The sequence below is a fragment of the Schistocerca piceifrons genome, chromosome 1, assembly GCF_021461385.2.
Source record: "Schistocerca piceifrons isolate TAMUIC-IGC-003096 chromosome 1, iqSchPice1.1, whole genome shotgun sequence".
Lineage (NCBI taxonomy): Eukaryota > Metazoa > Arthropoda > Insecta > Orthoptera > Acrididae > Schistocerca > Schistocerca piceifrons.
The window spans coordinates 812629286-812646606 of record NC_060138.1 but is presented as its reverse complement, the minus strand read 5'-3'; the positions used below and the strand labels follow the sequence as shown (position 1 = coordinate 812646606).

The 17321-nt window shown below is 43.8% G+C and overlaps 1 protein-coding gene across 1 annotated transcript in view; it reads left to right on the top strand.

Annotated features, from left to right (window-relative positions):
• The first annotated feature begins 242 nt into the window (after nt 1-242).
• The window catches only part of LOC124775342, a 170014-nt gene continuing 152935 nt past the window's right edge, over nt 243-17321 (top strand). Inside the window, exons 1-2 of the mRNA XM_047250177.1 lie at nt 243-247; nt 4135-4329. Of these exons, the coding sequence (XP_047106133.1) occupies nt 243-247; nt 4135-4329 (200 nt within the window). The remainder of the gene's footprint in view (nt 248-4134; nt 4330-17321) is intronic.

Sequence of the window (17321 nt, the reverse complement as noted above, 5' to 3'; positions counted from 1 at the left end):
ATTATATATGTTTACACCCGGTGCCACATACTGATAATGAGGAAACAGACAATACGAAAACTGTAAAATTAACAAAATATATGAAGAACGACGAAAATCTGTTAGTCTTGAAAATTAGTAAGTCAACAGAAATATTGGAAAACGTTGATAGGGGATAGGAACGAGAGGCTAGAACTTGGAGAGTTTCAATTTATTGTAATGAATACTCTCTTGCAGAACCACCCATTATGTTTGAAGCAGCGATGAAGTATGTGGCTGAAGGTGGACTTTGTGTTATCAAAAAGTGCTTCGAGTGGATGATACCTCGACTACAAAATGGCTAGGCAAAAATGTAGAAATCAGATACCAGGCTGCAAAGTATTTAATTTTAAGAAGTTGGTCACGCCATGTCTAGTTTTAGCTAAACAGTTATGCTGAAGTATTTTAATGTGTTGCGAATGTCGGTTAGGTGAAAAACCCCTCATATGGACTGCACTTTTTCCGTTGAACATATACTCGGTGATCCTGAACTCCACTGATAGGATTTCGGAGGTTATTCAGGTATATTTTATGAGTATTTTGGGAGAAAGGACTCGTTGCCTCCTGTATGTTCCGTTTCATTTCTAACCACCATGCTCTGCAAATATCTGAACAACCGTCCAAATTTCGATAGTATTCACTGTGTGTACTGTTTGTGAACTGTCATGTTCCACTTAGCTCGCGGTACATGCCACTGGCAACAATTTACTCTTCACCCTCAAGCTTGCGTTCAGTACTGCTCGCTTCTATCTCAAGTCAGTTGTTCCAGCAGAGTTCGTTGTACGTTAACAGCAGAATGGATAGATTTACCACTGAAGAACTGGCCGATATGCACTTCTTGTATGGATTCGTTGAATGAAATGAAATGGGAAAGTGACACGACGACGCTACGCTAAGCCATCCATACAGTGATGGCAACCTCCATTGTACTTCTGTATCTGGTGGTTTTTACATTGCTCTGCAGTTGTACGTTTTGTGCTTGCATATTACAGGTTTTTTTCACTATTCTAAAGGTATTTTCACAGAAATAAACTTAACGGCACTAACGAAGCGACTAAATCATAATTACGTTCTCTTTCCATATCGAGTCACAGCAGATCACGGGTTCCTCACACAAAAATACCCAGAAATTATCCCTTAATGACCTCTGAAATTTGGTTGGTGGAGTTCAGGTTCACCAGGTAGAACACCAAATCTGTGATAGTCGTACCTATTACTACTACGCAAATGAAATGAATGAATAACAAACATTTTCATGCAGTAAAGTGACTTCTACGAGTATTATATGAGGGTTATCCGGAAAGTAAGGAACGATCGGTCGCGAAATGGAAACCACAGTGAAAATCCGATGGAGTTTTGCACAGGTGTGTTGGGCAGTGTCTCTAGTATGTGTGTCGATCGCGTTACGTCGTTCTTTTCAGTTCTGAGCACACAGGGAGCACATAAAGATACCTGGAACAATTGCGTCTCCCGCCATGTACCAAGGCCTGGTGAGAAATTTCGCCTCAAGCTATGCACCCAACATTACATAACTGTCGTGGGTTTTCTTCTTCAAGACAATTCTCAGCCACATTCTGCAGGAGCAATGAAGATGCTCCTGCATCGTTTTTAATTGGAAATGTTTGATTACCTACAATACAGCCCGTAATTGTCTCCCTCTGAGTTTCATCTCTGCTCACATGAACCGCTGGCTATGAAGACAACATTTTGGCACAGGCAACGAGCTGTAGGCCAGCGTAGAGAATTGGCGGAAACCACTGGTGGCCGCCTTCTATAACGAGGGTATTGGAAAGTTGGTACAACGCTACGACAACCGTCTAAGTCGGATCGGCGACTATGGAGATAAGTAGATGGTAGTTGTAGCTAACTGTTGCAAATAAAACAGTTTTGATTTTCACTGTGGTTTCCATTCCGCGACCTATAGTTCCTTACTTTCCGAATAGCCCTCGTAACTCGGTGTGTAGGACGGCTAGGTGTGGGCGCTGATCCTCCACCAAAGATGGGTGCAGGTACAGCAGAAAAGTCAGCTCATGGATACAGGAAACCCTTTATTGCTGTTTATTTACATTCACTAGTCTATGACATTGTTAGCGTTGACGGTGGGCAAGGGAAACGCATTGATCGGTGTCCCTTGGTATGCCGACCTCTAGCCTGGGTTTGTAGGCTATTGTGGTGACCATGCGCTAACACGTAGCTGCTGACCACCATGGAGTCTCATATTACCTGATCCTTAACTGTGTTCCATCGAGAGACAAGATATCATCTTTAATTCGCCTAAGCCCTAGGGCAATATACAGTAAGAGTACTTATAACATATAACGGGCTTATTTAAACGGTGTCAGACAGCTTCTCGATAGCAGACTGTTGCCTTTTGGTCGAAATACCGAATGGTTATAATTAAACTTTCCGTATTTAACACGTTATAACACGGAAATGAATAACCTTTGGAGTACCAAACTTGGTAGCGTTAATGTCCAGAGTATGGGGTGCATGATTTCCACGCATCACAGCGCCACCATCCAGTTCCGATCAGTCATCGTGATTGATAGTCTCACACTTGTTTTAAGTGCCAACATGAGCTTGGACAAAAGGAGCAGGGCCTTACTGGTGAAGCTCTATTACCAAAACAACAGTAATACTGCAGGTGCACTGCGAGATTATCACCGGCTGAAAGGATTACCGAAGGATCCTCTTTCTCCATCTGCTATGCAGAGCATGATGAAGAAGTTCGAATCAACGGGAGAACTGGGCATCGCTCCGGGAAGAGGCTGACAACCGGTTGCACCACAGGTGGTTCATGCGCACAGTTCCCAATCGTCAGACAGTGTGCGTACTGTGTCACAACAGTTGAACATCCCGTGGTCCACTGTACGGAAGGTGCTTCAAACCATTCTCAAATGGTATCCGTACGAGATCCATATCGCACAGCAGCTTACACCACAGGACGCAAAACGACGTGTTGACTTCACTCTCTATTTACTGTGAAGGATTGAAGTTGACGAGGGCTGGCCCTGGACCATCCTATGGACAGACGAAGCTCATTTTTCTCTAACAGGCGAGGTGAACACACAGAATTGATGAGAGTGGTGATTTTCACCTCCAGTCACTGTGCATGAAATTCCTCTGTATGGTGAACGTGTCACTGTATGATGTGGCTTCACGGCTAGGTTCATCATTGGCCCATTCTTTTCTGAACAGATTGGCGCTCTAGGACAAAAGACGTGCAGGATGGCTGGCCAGCGTTACTGCGATATGCTTTGCCAGCACGTCATACCCCTCACCCCTACAGGAGAGAGACGCATTGAAAAGTTTTCATACAAGATGGGGCCCCACCGCATATCGCTCGTGAAGTTCACCTGCTTCTCCGAAATCACATTTGGAGACCATCGAATTATCACCCGATCGTTTCCAAATGCTTGGCCGGTACGATCACCTGATCTGACTCCCTGTGATTTCTGGCTGTGAGGCTGCCTGAAGGACAGTGTTTATCAGGGGAACATTCACACAGATGCTGACCTGAAGAGCAGTGTATCAAGAGAGATAGCCAACATATCTAAAGACGTGCTTCGTTCTGCTGTGCAGAATGCAATGCTGCGCTTTCAGACTCTTCTGGACACTGGTGGGCGACATGTTGAGCCCCTTTTGTAGCAGTAATGGTTCTGATATGCAATGGTGCCGTAGCAGCACATTAAAAGTGTTTCAGCTGAATTGATTCTGCATTATTTTTCTTCCCCATCTCCTTGACATAAATGCTACCAAGTTTGATACTCATACGGTAATTAGTTTCCGTATTATAAGGTGTTAAATAGGAAAAGTTTAATTACAACCACTCGGTACTTCGACTGAGCACACCACGCTATCCAGCAACGACTCATAAAGCACTAGTACAGCTTCAGTTCTGCCGGTTCCTCTCCTGTACGACTTCTGCAACTTCGTTACACTGCTCATGTGCACTTTCACAAACGTCTCTTTACAACTATTATATATGATTAAATTTTCATGAGACATATATTAACAAGTTCGAATGAACATAAAATGAATTCAATTTATTTAAGTTTGAGATTCGCGTTAATAAGTGTAATTCACCTGTAAACATTGTTTTTGTGCGCAAAACAGAGTGCTGTGGGCGGCGCTGGTCGGCCTGTCGTGGGTGGGCGCCGGCTTCTTGATGAGCTCCGCCTACGACGCCTACCTGCTGGAGCCCACCAAGTTCGCCGTGGACACCGCCTACCTCGACTGGGACACAGTTTTCCCGGCCGTGACAATCTGCGAGAGGAGGAACAAGTCCAGGCTCACTGAGTACACCAAACGGTAAGTGGCCACATGCCGGGCTATGTATTCGCTCTTTTGTCCCGTACGCAAAGCACAGCTCAGGCTTCCTGTCTATTTCATTTCAAGTGGACCACAACAAAACAAACCGCCATATCCTGGAATGTATGTAAGTCAACACTATTGTTTCGCCAAGCACTTAGCGTATTTTTATTAATGAAACAACTGATAAAGTGGCACTAAATACTCAAATATACTTGTGGAGTGCGGAGCAGACGACATGCTGTTAACCAAAACATCTATGTAACGAGAAATGTTAACCATATGAAGATGGGTATGGTAGCCCGAAACCGGTTATGGCAGTACAATAAAAGACTTAAAATATATTTGTGGCTGATTGCGTCATTTACTATCATTATCGGCCGCGGAGTTCACAAGATCCAATATGGATGAAATAACATTACCATTTCTGTTTTACGGAGCTCTATTGGATCCAAGGGTTCTGGATTATTAGGAGTTTACAATGTCAGAACTAAAATTGCATAAATGTATATTATGTACATTTCATTACTATGTTAGAATATAGTGCCACGTTTTCCTCCTAAGAATGCTGCCCTCGTAAAAGATTTATAGAGTTTGCAGTGAACAAGAGGCATCTTGGCAGTTCGTAAATATTTCTGCAGTGCCTAGTTTTTCTTGTGATGTGTCATCCATCCAAGTTACCCAGAGATACGGCAGAATGCTTGTGTGCATATCTGCTTCTGAAAAGACATATCCCTCCTTCGATTGTAAATATAACGGATTTCCCATTATTGGCCAATTGAGTCTACTGTGCCATTTTCGCACTGTAGTTGACGGGCCTGAACACAAGCCACCAAGCTACCTAGTGCTTATGACATGCAGTTACACATCAAATGCTGTAAAACACTTAAAACCTAGTAGTTGAAACGACAGCACTGCCCAGTGTGACCCAACCCTAATAAAATAAATCACCATGGTACGGGCAGCCCTCTAGCAACGAGCAACACCAGCAATTCAGCGTACACTTAAGTCTTGTTCTCTTTCGTGTCAATGTTGACTGCCGTTGCAAAGGCGGAATATGCTACGTCACACATTGTTAGATATGTTGCAATGACTTGTGTCCACTCATTGAAGTTACCGTGAACATAGACCAGGATGTTCATTCCACCATTCTCGGTTAGCAGGTTTGGCCTTCCCTTCTACATCTTCGAAATGAGTATGTCATGGACTTTCACATCTTCCAAGATGACAACAGCTGCATCTTGACTGACCCGCTAAATCGCCCGGTCTTAGTCCCATAGTAAATGTCTGGGACTACTTGGAACGGTAGGTGAAATGTGGTAAGACACATCCCCGTAATTTGGCTGTAGCATGAGATCTAATGATCAAAGAGTGACTTCCGTTGCATGTGGCACACCTAAAGAATCTTGTGGAGTTCCTTTCTCACCGAACTGAGGTCATTATGACGGCTGTAGACGATGTTACATTGTGTTAGCGTGATGTCTCCTGTCTCCTGGTGGTGAATCTCTCTCTCTCTCTCTCTCTCCCCCCCCCCCTCTCTCTCTCTCTCTTTCTCCCTGAAATAAATGTAGAAAATGAGAAGCCTGGTAGAGTGGCTAGTAACAAGTATATTTCGCATAGCAACCCAAGTCCGCATCCCTTAGCGTACGGCGCCAGCCGCCGTTGAAAAGCGTCTCGCGGCGCCAAGAGGGTAGGCACGCAACACACCATCCGAACCGTCATGGAAGCAGGCCTGCAGGGCAACGATTTCAATGTATTTGTGACTTCAAGGTAAAAAGAGATCTCGGGTTTAAGTTTCATTTCCTTTATTTCCAAACGCTATAGTCGACGTAGTTAAGAATATTCCAGGTGGGACAACACTACAGGTTGTCCGTTCTTATTGGGACAAGAAGGCGTTGCTTTCAGCTGCGCAAATGCCTGTTTAATAGCTGTTGCATAGAGAGCAGTACCCGTGCACACTGTGAAGACTGGTTCTCCCTGCGTCAGTGTGTCATCAAACGGGGACACTGTTGTGGTTGTTATAGTGTGGAGCGGACAAGAAATGAGCTCTATTCTTGGGAGGAAAGGGCACACATGTATTGTGTTTACGGGGCCGCGGATGTAAATGCTCACGCTGCCCAACGTTTGTACATTCGGCGGTTTCCGAGTCTTCGAGTGCCAGATCCATACACATTTACTGGCAGTCACAGGTCCGTACGAGAGACAGGTTCACTCGACATACGTTTTCTACTAGTACGGTCTCGCAATGGCACATGTGCATTTAAGGACTATTTCTAAACCCGGTGTATTCATTTTGTGTTACAGGTGCGAAGCGTGACGGACGCAATCGTCAGTGCACAATATGTGCATCAGGGCTTGAAGAGAAGGCGTTAGCACTGCTGGAAAACACACCCTCAACAAGCTAGCGGCGTGTTGCGTGGGAAATGGGCGTAAGGCACTTCACAATTTGGCATTTGTGGCATGAAGATGATTTGCAACCCTACCTCCTTCAGAAGGACCGCGCCCTTAACACAGACAGTTTTCCACGTCAAATTGATATTTTTTTTTCCAAAGGTGTGCGTTCAACTGAACTTCCTGGACTGTGTACTTTTTACAGATGAGCTATCCTTTACAGGAAAGGGTATGTTCAACAGCCACAATCAACATATGTGGGAAAGAGAAAATCCGCAGCCTGCCTTTGTTCATGGTCACGAAGATCGCTTAGCTGTTAACATTTGGGCTGGCTTGGTCGGCGATAATCTGGTCGGTCCATAAATGTTCCCCTGGTGACTGAACGCAAACGAATACTTATCCTTTTTTGCGAGAAACTTTGCCAGAGTAGTCGGAACATATTCTGCTCAATGTGCGACACCGAGTGTGGTACCAACACGATGGCGCACCCGCACATTTCACACATGCAGTCCAAATACATTTAGATGAAACCTTTAGTGAGAACTGGATAGGGCGCAGTGAGCTGATGACATGGTCTGCTCGTTTCCCCGACTTGATGCCCACTGATTTTTTCTTCTGGGATAAACTGAAATCTGTTGTCTTTGAAACACCCGTTGAGACTGATGAAGAGCAGATAGCGCGCAATTTGGCAGTCTCCGATGCAATTTCCACTTTGCTAGGAGTGTTTGAAATAGTGCGACAGTGTCGTTACAGGGTGTGCATTCAAGCAGGAGGGCGAAATTTCGAGCCCTTTTTGTAACTCTTTTCAAATAAAGGTTACAAAGTTCACCCCGCCCACCAGACCTGCTACCATGACGGCACAGAATGACATGTTGTGTGCCTACCATCTTGACGTCGCGCAACGTTGTCCAATTCCGTCTAGCGCCGTACACCATGGTATGCGAACATGGATTGCTATGTGAAACATGCTTCTTATGAATCAACCTACCAGCTCTCTCATTGTTTACATTTATTTGACATAGAGTCAACACCAGGAGACAGGAGGCATCACGCTAACACCGTGTAGCATTTTAACTGATGACACTGAAACATCTCGAAAACTACATATCGGATCGGATCAAAGAATTTATAATTCCAATTCATTTGTCTCGGAGAGGGACATCCACTGATACCATACTCGACCGACCATCCTACCCCGTGGATGGACGTGGGCGGGGGGGGGGGGGGGGGGGGGGGGGGGGGCAAATTGCAGGTTACGATTCTGCGGCAAAATTTACATATGTTTTGTCTTAAGCATTTTCTTCGTTTCGCCACAGATGTAATCGGAGGAATAGAATTACTGTACAATCATAATTTACGACATGCTATTCAATGGCCCTTAACATTCAATGGCGCGTGGGACCCCACTTCCATGCTTTGAGGGTAGAACAGGTCAGTATTTCTAATTGGAAACCCCATTCGCATCGTTGCAATATATTGAACAGGGAACTACTCGACGCGCCACAGCGGCCGTGGCTACAGGCGAAAGCTACTCTACTTTCCCGATTAGAGTAAGGGTTCAAGTGCAGTACCGCCAACTTCAATACACTTAGTGATCCGCTTATCAAATGATTGTACACACGATAGAAGCATATCTGCGGAATATCAGCGCAGCCGTTTCTAAAGTGATCGATCATGTCTTCACGGCCTGTTGGCACTTGCTGGTGCACATTATCTTATAAATATCCCCCCCAGAAAGAAATCCGACGACGTCAAATCCAGTGACCTAATGGCCCAATTAATATAGCCACTTTTCTCGAACCACCAACCAGGGTAAACACCGTCTAATACCTCCCGTGCCTCAGTTGCGTAATGCGTTGGGCAACCGTCATGCTGAAACCATGTACGTTGTCGAACGTCCAGGTCACCATCCTGCTGTAGTACCTGTTCCAAAAGCGTTCGATATCTGTGTCCATTCAACATGCCAAAGATTAAATACGGCCCAATGCATTTATTAACCATGATGTCTCTCCGTACGTTAACCGATCAAGGACGTTGATGACCAGCTTGGCGTAACCAGTGCGGATTGTCTACACTCCTAAAATGCATGTTACGCTGGTTAATGCTATCATGGTTTGTGAATGTAGGCTCATCGCAAAACAGTATCTCGGCAAAGAACTCGGGGGTCCTTTGTATTTGCTGACGTGCCCAATGATAAAAACTACCTGGTTATGGAAATCGGCGCTATGAAGTTCTTGATGCAGTGACAAGTGGTAAGGATGATACTTATGACAATGCAGTATTGTGACAATACTATCTACGCTCATACCGGAATCGCGGTGTAATTGCCGTGCGCTTATCCGTGGCCTGTGGTGCACTGGCGATAGTACAGCTATTTCCTTAGCTTCTCCTGTAACATGTTTGCCGGAACGGTAGCTTAGCGTGTTCGGTCAGAGGGTTACTGCCCTCTGTAATTAATAATATAAAAAAACTGAGTGAACGGAGCAACGACCAACTTGAAGGGGTGTCATGAGACGTCCGCTCCGAATAAATACAACGAACTGTAACGAACAAAATGGAATAGAAAAAAAAGGTTGGTAGAGCACTTTACTGCGAAAGGCAAAGGTCCCGAGTTCGAGTCTCGGTCCGGCACACAGTTTTAATCTGCCAGGAAGTTTCACATTAGCTTACACTCCGCAGCAGAGTGGAAATTTCACTCTGGAAACGTGCCCCAGGCTGTGGCTAAACTACGTCTCTTCAATATCCTGTCTTCCAGGAGTGTTAGTTCTGCAAGGTTCGCAGGAGAGCTTCTGTGAAGTTGGGAAGGTAGGAGACGAGATATTGGCGGAAGTAGAGCTCTGAGGACGGGTCGTGAGTTGTGCTTGTGCAGCTCAGTTGGCAGAGTCTCGAGTCTCGGTCCGGCACACAGAAATTTCATTCTGTGATACTGGCCTGTCCTCGCAGAACTGACATGGGGTCCCACATTCCACTGAATATTCAAGAACCATTGAGAAGCATGTAGTAAATTATGACTGGGTACCCATTCCTGTTCCAACGATTAAAGCGCCACCTGTGGCGAAACGAAGAAAATGTTTTACACAAAAGATCTGTCGATTTTGCAGGAAAATCGTAATGTGCGATAAAAAAAAACAAGGTTTCCCACTGAATATTTCAAAATTTCTCTCCGACACCCATGCACGGGGTAAGGTCGGTGTTCGAATGTGGTACCATTGGATGTCTCCCTTCGATACAAACAAACTGGAATTATAACTTTTTTTGGCCTTATGTATAGTTTTCGAGATATTTCAATGTCTTCAGTTAAAATGAACACCCTGTATCAGGAGACATCATGCTAACGGCCTCAATGCGCTGAGGAAGAGAGTCCACAAGTTTCTTTAGGTATGCCACACGCGGCTGAAGCAACTCATTGATGATCAGGCCTGATGCTACAATCAAATTGCGGGGAAACGGATTTCCACATTTGAACCGCTGTTCCAAATAGTCGCAGACTATAAAGTGTATACACAAATAAAACCGACAAACTGCAGTGACGAGATCCATACTGAAAATGGAGAGAAAAAGATCATGTGAATCTGTGTCCGGAAATACGTCGTTGCCATGATAGATGTAGCTGGCGAATGACAGTTGCTCCTTGTATGCTGCAAGCATCGTAGTGTAGACAGCAGAATGGTCTGGAATTCATAACGGGAACAACTTGAGATGGTGTTTGTGTACAGCCAAGCAGATGGAAACGGTCGAGAGGCAGTATGGCCATACCAAAACGAGTACCCTCAAAGACACCAACCACATCACACAACATTTAAAGTCCTTCTTGGGCATTTTTATGACCATGGGTCCTTGCAGACATGCGGACGTGCAGGGAGGTGGCTGACAGTGCGTACACTGGATTTGGATGTCCAGGTTCAACAGGATATTGAGACGAACCCTAATAGAAGTTTCAGGCAAGTGGCCATCCAACATGGGGTAATTAATGAATATTGTTTGACAACCGCTACTGTCCCTATCACTGAAACCAGGAAGTCAAGGGAAGGCAGGAGTCGGTTACGATTGTGGACGGGACCGTAATCAATTACCATTTGTTGCCTTTTTCAGTTATATATAATTTATTTTAAACCAGTAATTCCAAACTCAACAATAAATAAAAATGCCACCCGTTATTAATGAAGGAATAAACAACTGTGTAAATAATAGCGTTTTCAATTAGTTACAATTTAGCAAATCACCTTTAATACAGATGCAGCAGATAATGTTCTGGGCAGAAGGCCTTACACGCCAGGAATGGAAATAAATTAAGGATTGTTTAAAACTCGCTGCAACTTACAAATTACAGGTATTGAAATATTAAAGGCAAGTCGCCACAAACACAGCAGTAGGCATCAGACGCCAGGAATGGCAGTAAACAAGGTTTTAAGGCTAACTGCTAAAATACAAATACCAAACTAGAATTTTAAGGCAAACGACCACAATCACGGCTGAAGGCCTTACATGCCAGGAACGGCGATAATATAAAAAATTTAGAAACCTGCTGTAAAACAGCAAATACAATAGCAAAAGTTAATTAAAAAAAAACAAGCAACTGATCACCAAACGGATGAAATAAGATGATGGTAAACTTTGTAACACAACCCTTAACATGCACTGAACACTACACCGCTAGATTTGTTCCAGAAAGCGACCAGAACTATTAACTAGACATATATAACCTTTAATGTAGGCATTACAAGGTATTGTAATAAATAATACAATAATAAAACACAAGGACCAGTACACAACTTCCTTGCAGGTACTGAGGCAGATTATACTCGTAGAGGGCGTGGACTGAACGAGCGTTACACTGAACTAATGGCCATCAGATCTCCTTTTAGAACACACATGTCTTACATGAACCAAGAGGCTACAGACGGTGCTCCAGTGTTCGACCTCTGAGAAGATCCGGCAACAAACACTTTCCCGAGAGATGAGATCGGCAGCCAAGAGTTGCATTCTCTTCACAAGATGGTAACTCAGACTAGTGGCAGTCTAACGAATGACTAATGATAATCTTGCTGAAGCTACCTGACGTCCGATAAACCAGATGCAACGATGGAACAATACGCCAAAGCCGGAACCGGCGGTCTGTACTATGTCCCCAGAATTCTGTGCTTAGAGCGCCCGGGACGAGAAAGGAATCACTACCACCAGAGCAGAATAATCACCAATCGGCCTACAATCAAGACAGCTGTCAAAACTACGCGTCTTACCGGACAGCAACGGCAAGGCGAGGAAACGAACACTGCCGTAGTAATAAAAAGTTGAGGAAAGCTAATCAGATCCACCTTCCTCAAGCATTCCGTTCTCTGCTCTTCGCCTCGGCGACACTACGAGCAGCAACACGAACCAAATCACTGGAGAATCGCGAGATATCACAATGGTGGAGGATTCTCTACTCGGACTGAAATGCACTCATCTGAAAGCTTGCTGGATCCGGTTTATGATAAGGTCGTGCACCCTTGTGACCACAGCCCTTCCATCTGGCAGTCCATGCGTGCCGCCAGCCGTCCCGACGTGTTCCCACACTGCGCAGACCTGGCTCTTCCTCGGTCCCCAACCAAACTGGCCCTCTCACACGACCCGGAAAAACAACAACGTCACCCAAAAGATAGGGCAACAGTTACTACAGTTACCGATAGCCAGTGCCACTCAACACGAGAAGAAGACATACAAGGGCAACCATGCCAACCAAACATTACCGTCTGGCCTCCAACAGAGGGTGGAAACCTACCAACAGCACAGCACCAATGTGAGCCACAGCATGGCTCAATCATCTGCAGCAAAGTAAAAACACACGCCACGTGGTCAGAAGAACTTTCATACATCAGTGCCATCTACTGTGGCAATGATGCAATATAGGTTGCTGCGTGGGGTAGCGGTCTAGGTCGTCTTGTCACAGCACGGGCGGCTCCCCCCGTCGAAGGTTCGAGTCCTCCCTCGGGCATGGGTGTGTGTGTTGTCCTTAGCGTAAGTTAGTTTAAGTTAGATTAAGTAGAGTGTAAGCTCAGGGACCGATGGCCTCAGCAGTTTGGCCCCTAAAGACCTTACCACAAATTTCCAAACATAGGTTTCGTTCCTGCAGTTTGTCTGTTTTATTAGTGTTCGCCCTGTACATTGAAACGTCATTTATTTTCAAAGAATATTCTTAAGAATTTATTTTATTTACTAGGGATTCATCAATAACATTAACACATTAATCACACTATGTAAACATGGAAGTAGTTGCCAGGGAGTGACTGATGAAATCATAACCAAATTCCTTTTAACAAATGAAAATTTTATTCACTTTAATAGTGCCTAAAAGCATTTTTTAAAAGAAACAGATTTAAAATTATAATCAGAAAGCACCCTCTAAATATCAAAGTTACAATTTATTCAGAGGCAGAAGGAAACAAGTTTTGGCTGTATGAGCTTTCTGGCAGAGAACCTTGCCGCTCCCTTTCGACACGACCGTAGTTACAACCGCTCACAACAGCCTCTGAAAGACTACACTGGTGCAAATCTGCAACACACCAGATAACTTTAAACTAAGAGCTTTAACAATTTACACAAGCACACAAACTATGCACACCCCCCCCCCCCCCCCCCTGTAGGAGAGTTGGAATTGGTACAAAACACTAACATTTAAAATATTAACCTTGCCACCGAAGGCGCAACTTGATTTTAACTTCTAAAAAAAGTCTTATGGTGAAAGGGTGGCAACTTTATATACTAAAATGATCATTTAAATAAAGTCCCATGAAATGCAATCTTATAATTGTATAAGTGATTGTGCAAGGAAAAGGATGCTGGTAGACCTCCTTAATTCATATAGTCTTATGCAAACCGTATTCTTTCCAACGAGAGTGCAAGGGAACAGTAGAACAACCACAGACAACATTTTTGTTCATTCCTCATTACTAGAAGGGCATTCTGTTGCCAAAAAGGTGAATGGCCTTTCAGATCATGATGCACAAGTTTTAACTCTAAAAGATTTTTGTGCTGCAACACATGTTAAATATAGTTATCAACTTTTTAGGAAAGCTGATCGGGTTGCTGTAGAGACCTTTGTAAACCTTATCAAGGAACAAGAGTGGCAAGATGTTTACAGTGCTGATACAGTAGACGATAAATATAATGCTTTCCTCAAGACTTTTCTCGTTCTCTTTGAAAGTTGCTTTCCGTTAGAACGTTCAAAATAGGGTACTAGCACAAACAGGCAGCCTGGGTGGCTGACTAGAGGTATAAGAATATCCTGTAGAACAAAGTGGCAATTATATCAAAACGTTAGAAACAGTCACAATCTAAATGCAGCAGCCCATTACAAACAGTATTGTAAGGTGCTTAAAAAAGTTATTAGGAAGGCAAAAAGTATGTGGTATGCAGATAGAATAGCTAAGTCTCAGGATAAAATTAAAACCATATGGTCAGTCGTAAAGGAAGTGACTGGTCTGCAGAGACAGGTCGAGGATATAGAATCAGTGCGTAGTGGGAATGTCCGTGTTACTGATAAGTTGCATATATGTACAGTACTTAATAATCACTTTCTGAATGTAGCAGGTGAACTAAATAGAAACCTAGTCCCAACAGGGAATCATATAGCGCTTGTAGAAAAAAGTGTTCCGAGACCGTTATCTGAAATGCTCCTCCATGATACTGACAAGAGGGAGATTGAGTTAATAATTAAATCACTAATGACGGGCTATCTACCAGAATACTGAAGTATTGTTCTATGTATGTTAGCCCAGTACTTAGCCATTTCTGTAACTTTTCCTTTAGGAGTGGTTGGTTTCCTGACCGATTAAAGTACTCGGTAGTGAAGCCACATAATTTGCTGTCAAATGTACAGTTTGGTTTTAGAAATGGTTTAACAACTGAAAATGCTATATTCTCTTTTCTCTGTGAGGTTTTGGAATGCTAGGTGTTTTCTTTGATTTAACGAAGGCTTTTGACTGTGTTGACCACAAAATATTACTGCAGAAATTGGACCATTATGGAGTAAGGGGAGTAGCTTACAATTAGTTCGTCTCTTACTTTAAGAACAGAAAGCAGAAGGTAATTCTCCGCAATATTGAGAGTGGTAGTGATGTTCAGTCCCAATGGGGCACTGTTAAGTGGGGCGTTCCCCAAGGGTCAGTGCTGGAGCCACTGCTGTTTCTTATTTATATAAATGATATGCCTTCTAGTACTACAGGTGATTCAAAAATATTTCTGTTTGCTGATGACACCAGCTTGGTAGTGAAAGATCTTGTGTGTAATATTGAAACATTATCGAATAATGTAGTTCATGATATAAGTTTGTGGCTTGTAGAAAAAAATTTGATGCTAAATCACAGTAAGACTCGGTTTTTACAGTTTCTAACTCACAATTCAACAAGAACCGATATTTTGATCAGACAGAATGGGCATATTATAAGCGAGACGGAACAGTTCAAGTTCCTAGGCGTTCGGATAGATAGTAAGCTGTTGTGGAAAGCCCATGTTCAGGATCTTGTTCAGAAACTAAATGCTGCTTTATTTACCATTAGAACCGTATCTCAAGTAAGTGATAGTTCAACATGAAAAGTAGTCTACTTCGCATATCTTCATACGCTTATGTCATATGGTATTATTTTTTGGGGTCATTCTTCTGATACAAAAAGGGTATTTTTGGCCCATAACGGGCTGTTCGAGCTATATGTGTGTAAGTTCGTGAACCTCTTGTCGACCCCTATTCAATAGTCTGGGAATTCTGACATTGCCCCCACAGTATATATTTTCTTTAATGTCGTTTGTTGTTAGCAATATTAGCTTATTCCCAAGAGTTAGCAGCTTTCACTCAGTTAATACTAGGCAGAAATCAAATATGCACGTAGAATGCACTTCCTTGACTCTTGTGCAGAAAGGAGTGCACTATTCTACTGCGTCCATTTTCAATAAGCTACCACAAGAACCCAAAAATCTTAGCAGTAGCCCAAACACTTTTAAGTCCAAACTGAAGAGTTTCCTCATGGCTCACTCCTTCTATTCTGTCGAGGAGCTCCTGGAAGAGCTGAAAAATTAAGCAAATTCCAGTGTTACATTGTTGATTTTCTTTATATAAACTTACGAATTGTCGCCTGAATACATTTCTTATATTTCATTTTATCTGTTTCTACTATCGTGTTATAATTTCATGTATTGATTCGTTCCATGACCATGGAGACTTCCCCTTCATTTGGTCCCACGGAACAATAAATAGGTAAATAAAAAATAAAATTCTACAAGGTAGGGCAAACAATAGTTAAGATGCTCTACAGTACACATATACTGCCTCTCAAGATCATATGCAATAATATTTAGGTATTCAGGTATTAGGCCGTTACACTCCAAGCAATAAATTCGTTAACACACCAAATCCGACAAACATGACAGGTGCAGCTACTAACGTACGGTAGATTGATAGGGAGGTTACCGAACAACCCGAACCGCAGGTTGCTCTAACCCGCCCCTACTCCACAAGGGGAAACGGACCACCCAATTTATAAACAACCACCGTCCCGCGGGTGGGCAAGCGGAGAAGACTGGTGGGACGACCCAAAAGCAAAACGGCTGGTGACCTCACCAAGAAAACAAGTAGAATTTAACAAGAGTAAAACAAACAAGAAATCACCAATCACTTAACTTCTAATAAACAGTGATTTCTCGAGAAGACCTGGCGCAGCATCCCCAAATCGCTCTCCCGAACCGTCCGTTGCCAGCCGCTTCAACGGACGCAGGAAGGCGCGCCGATCTCCCGTATCACGGCGTCGCAGCTCGCACCGGCCAGACCGATGTCGTGGGCTGACTCCTGTTGCTCTCGTGTCGACCGCGAAGTCACTACCCCTTGCTATACGCCCACTGAACTTACGTGGCGACCTCACATGCGCCGACACTCAAGACGGACAAGTCATCTTGTGTCTCAGTGCGCGACCGACCAACCGATCGATACAACCGCCAATGACCATTGCCTGAGCAAACTCGAGCAGTCTGATGGTCTAACGTGCAGACTCAGATGCAGGAACTAAGCCCCGACCGGGCGACCACTCGCTGAGTTCTCTTAATGCCGGAGTGGAAAGACTCTCATTTTGCCGGCTTTAAAGGTTGATCCGAACGACAGACATACTAGCACTCCGAACGGCGGACAGACACTAACTGACTAACACATGCGGACGAGAGACAGACAAGCAAGCTGGGGACGAGAGACTGACCCAGACTGACCCCTGGCGAGGTTTTTTTTTTTTTTTTTTCTTTATTGTGATTTCATGCCCCTGCCCCATATGGGCAGGGGAGGGCTGTCAGCAGCACAATCCGCCGCTCTTCAGCCGAGTGACATGGTAACTAAAACAAGAATAAATTAATACATACATAAGGAGATAAAAAAGGGGAACATAAAACAGAGTAAGGGGAGAAAATGGAGGTAAAAATACACTGTCATGTAGAAGTTCATTGGGAACAGTTAAAAAAGTCACCAGAAAGTTAAAAAACACAGTTGGCGATTCTTAAAACACAGAGAAGACACTGGATGTGCATGCACAGGTTAAAAGTTGGCCACAGTATTAAAAACACTCCGAAACAACACACTTAAAACCCAC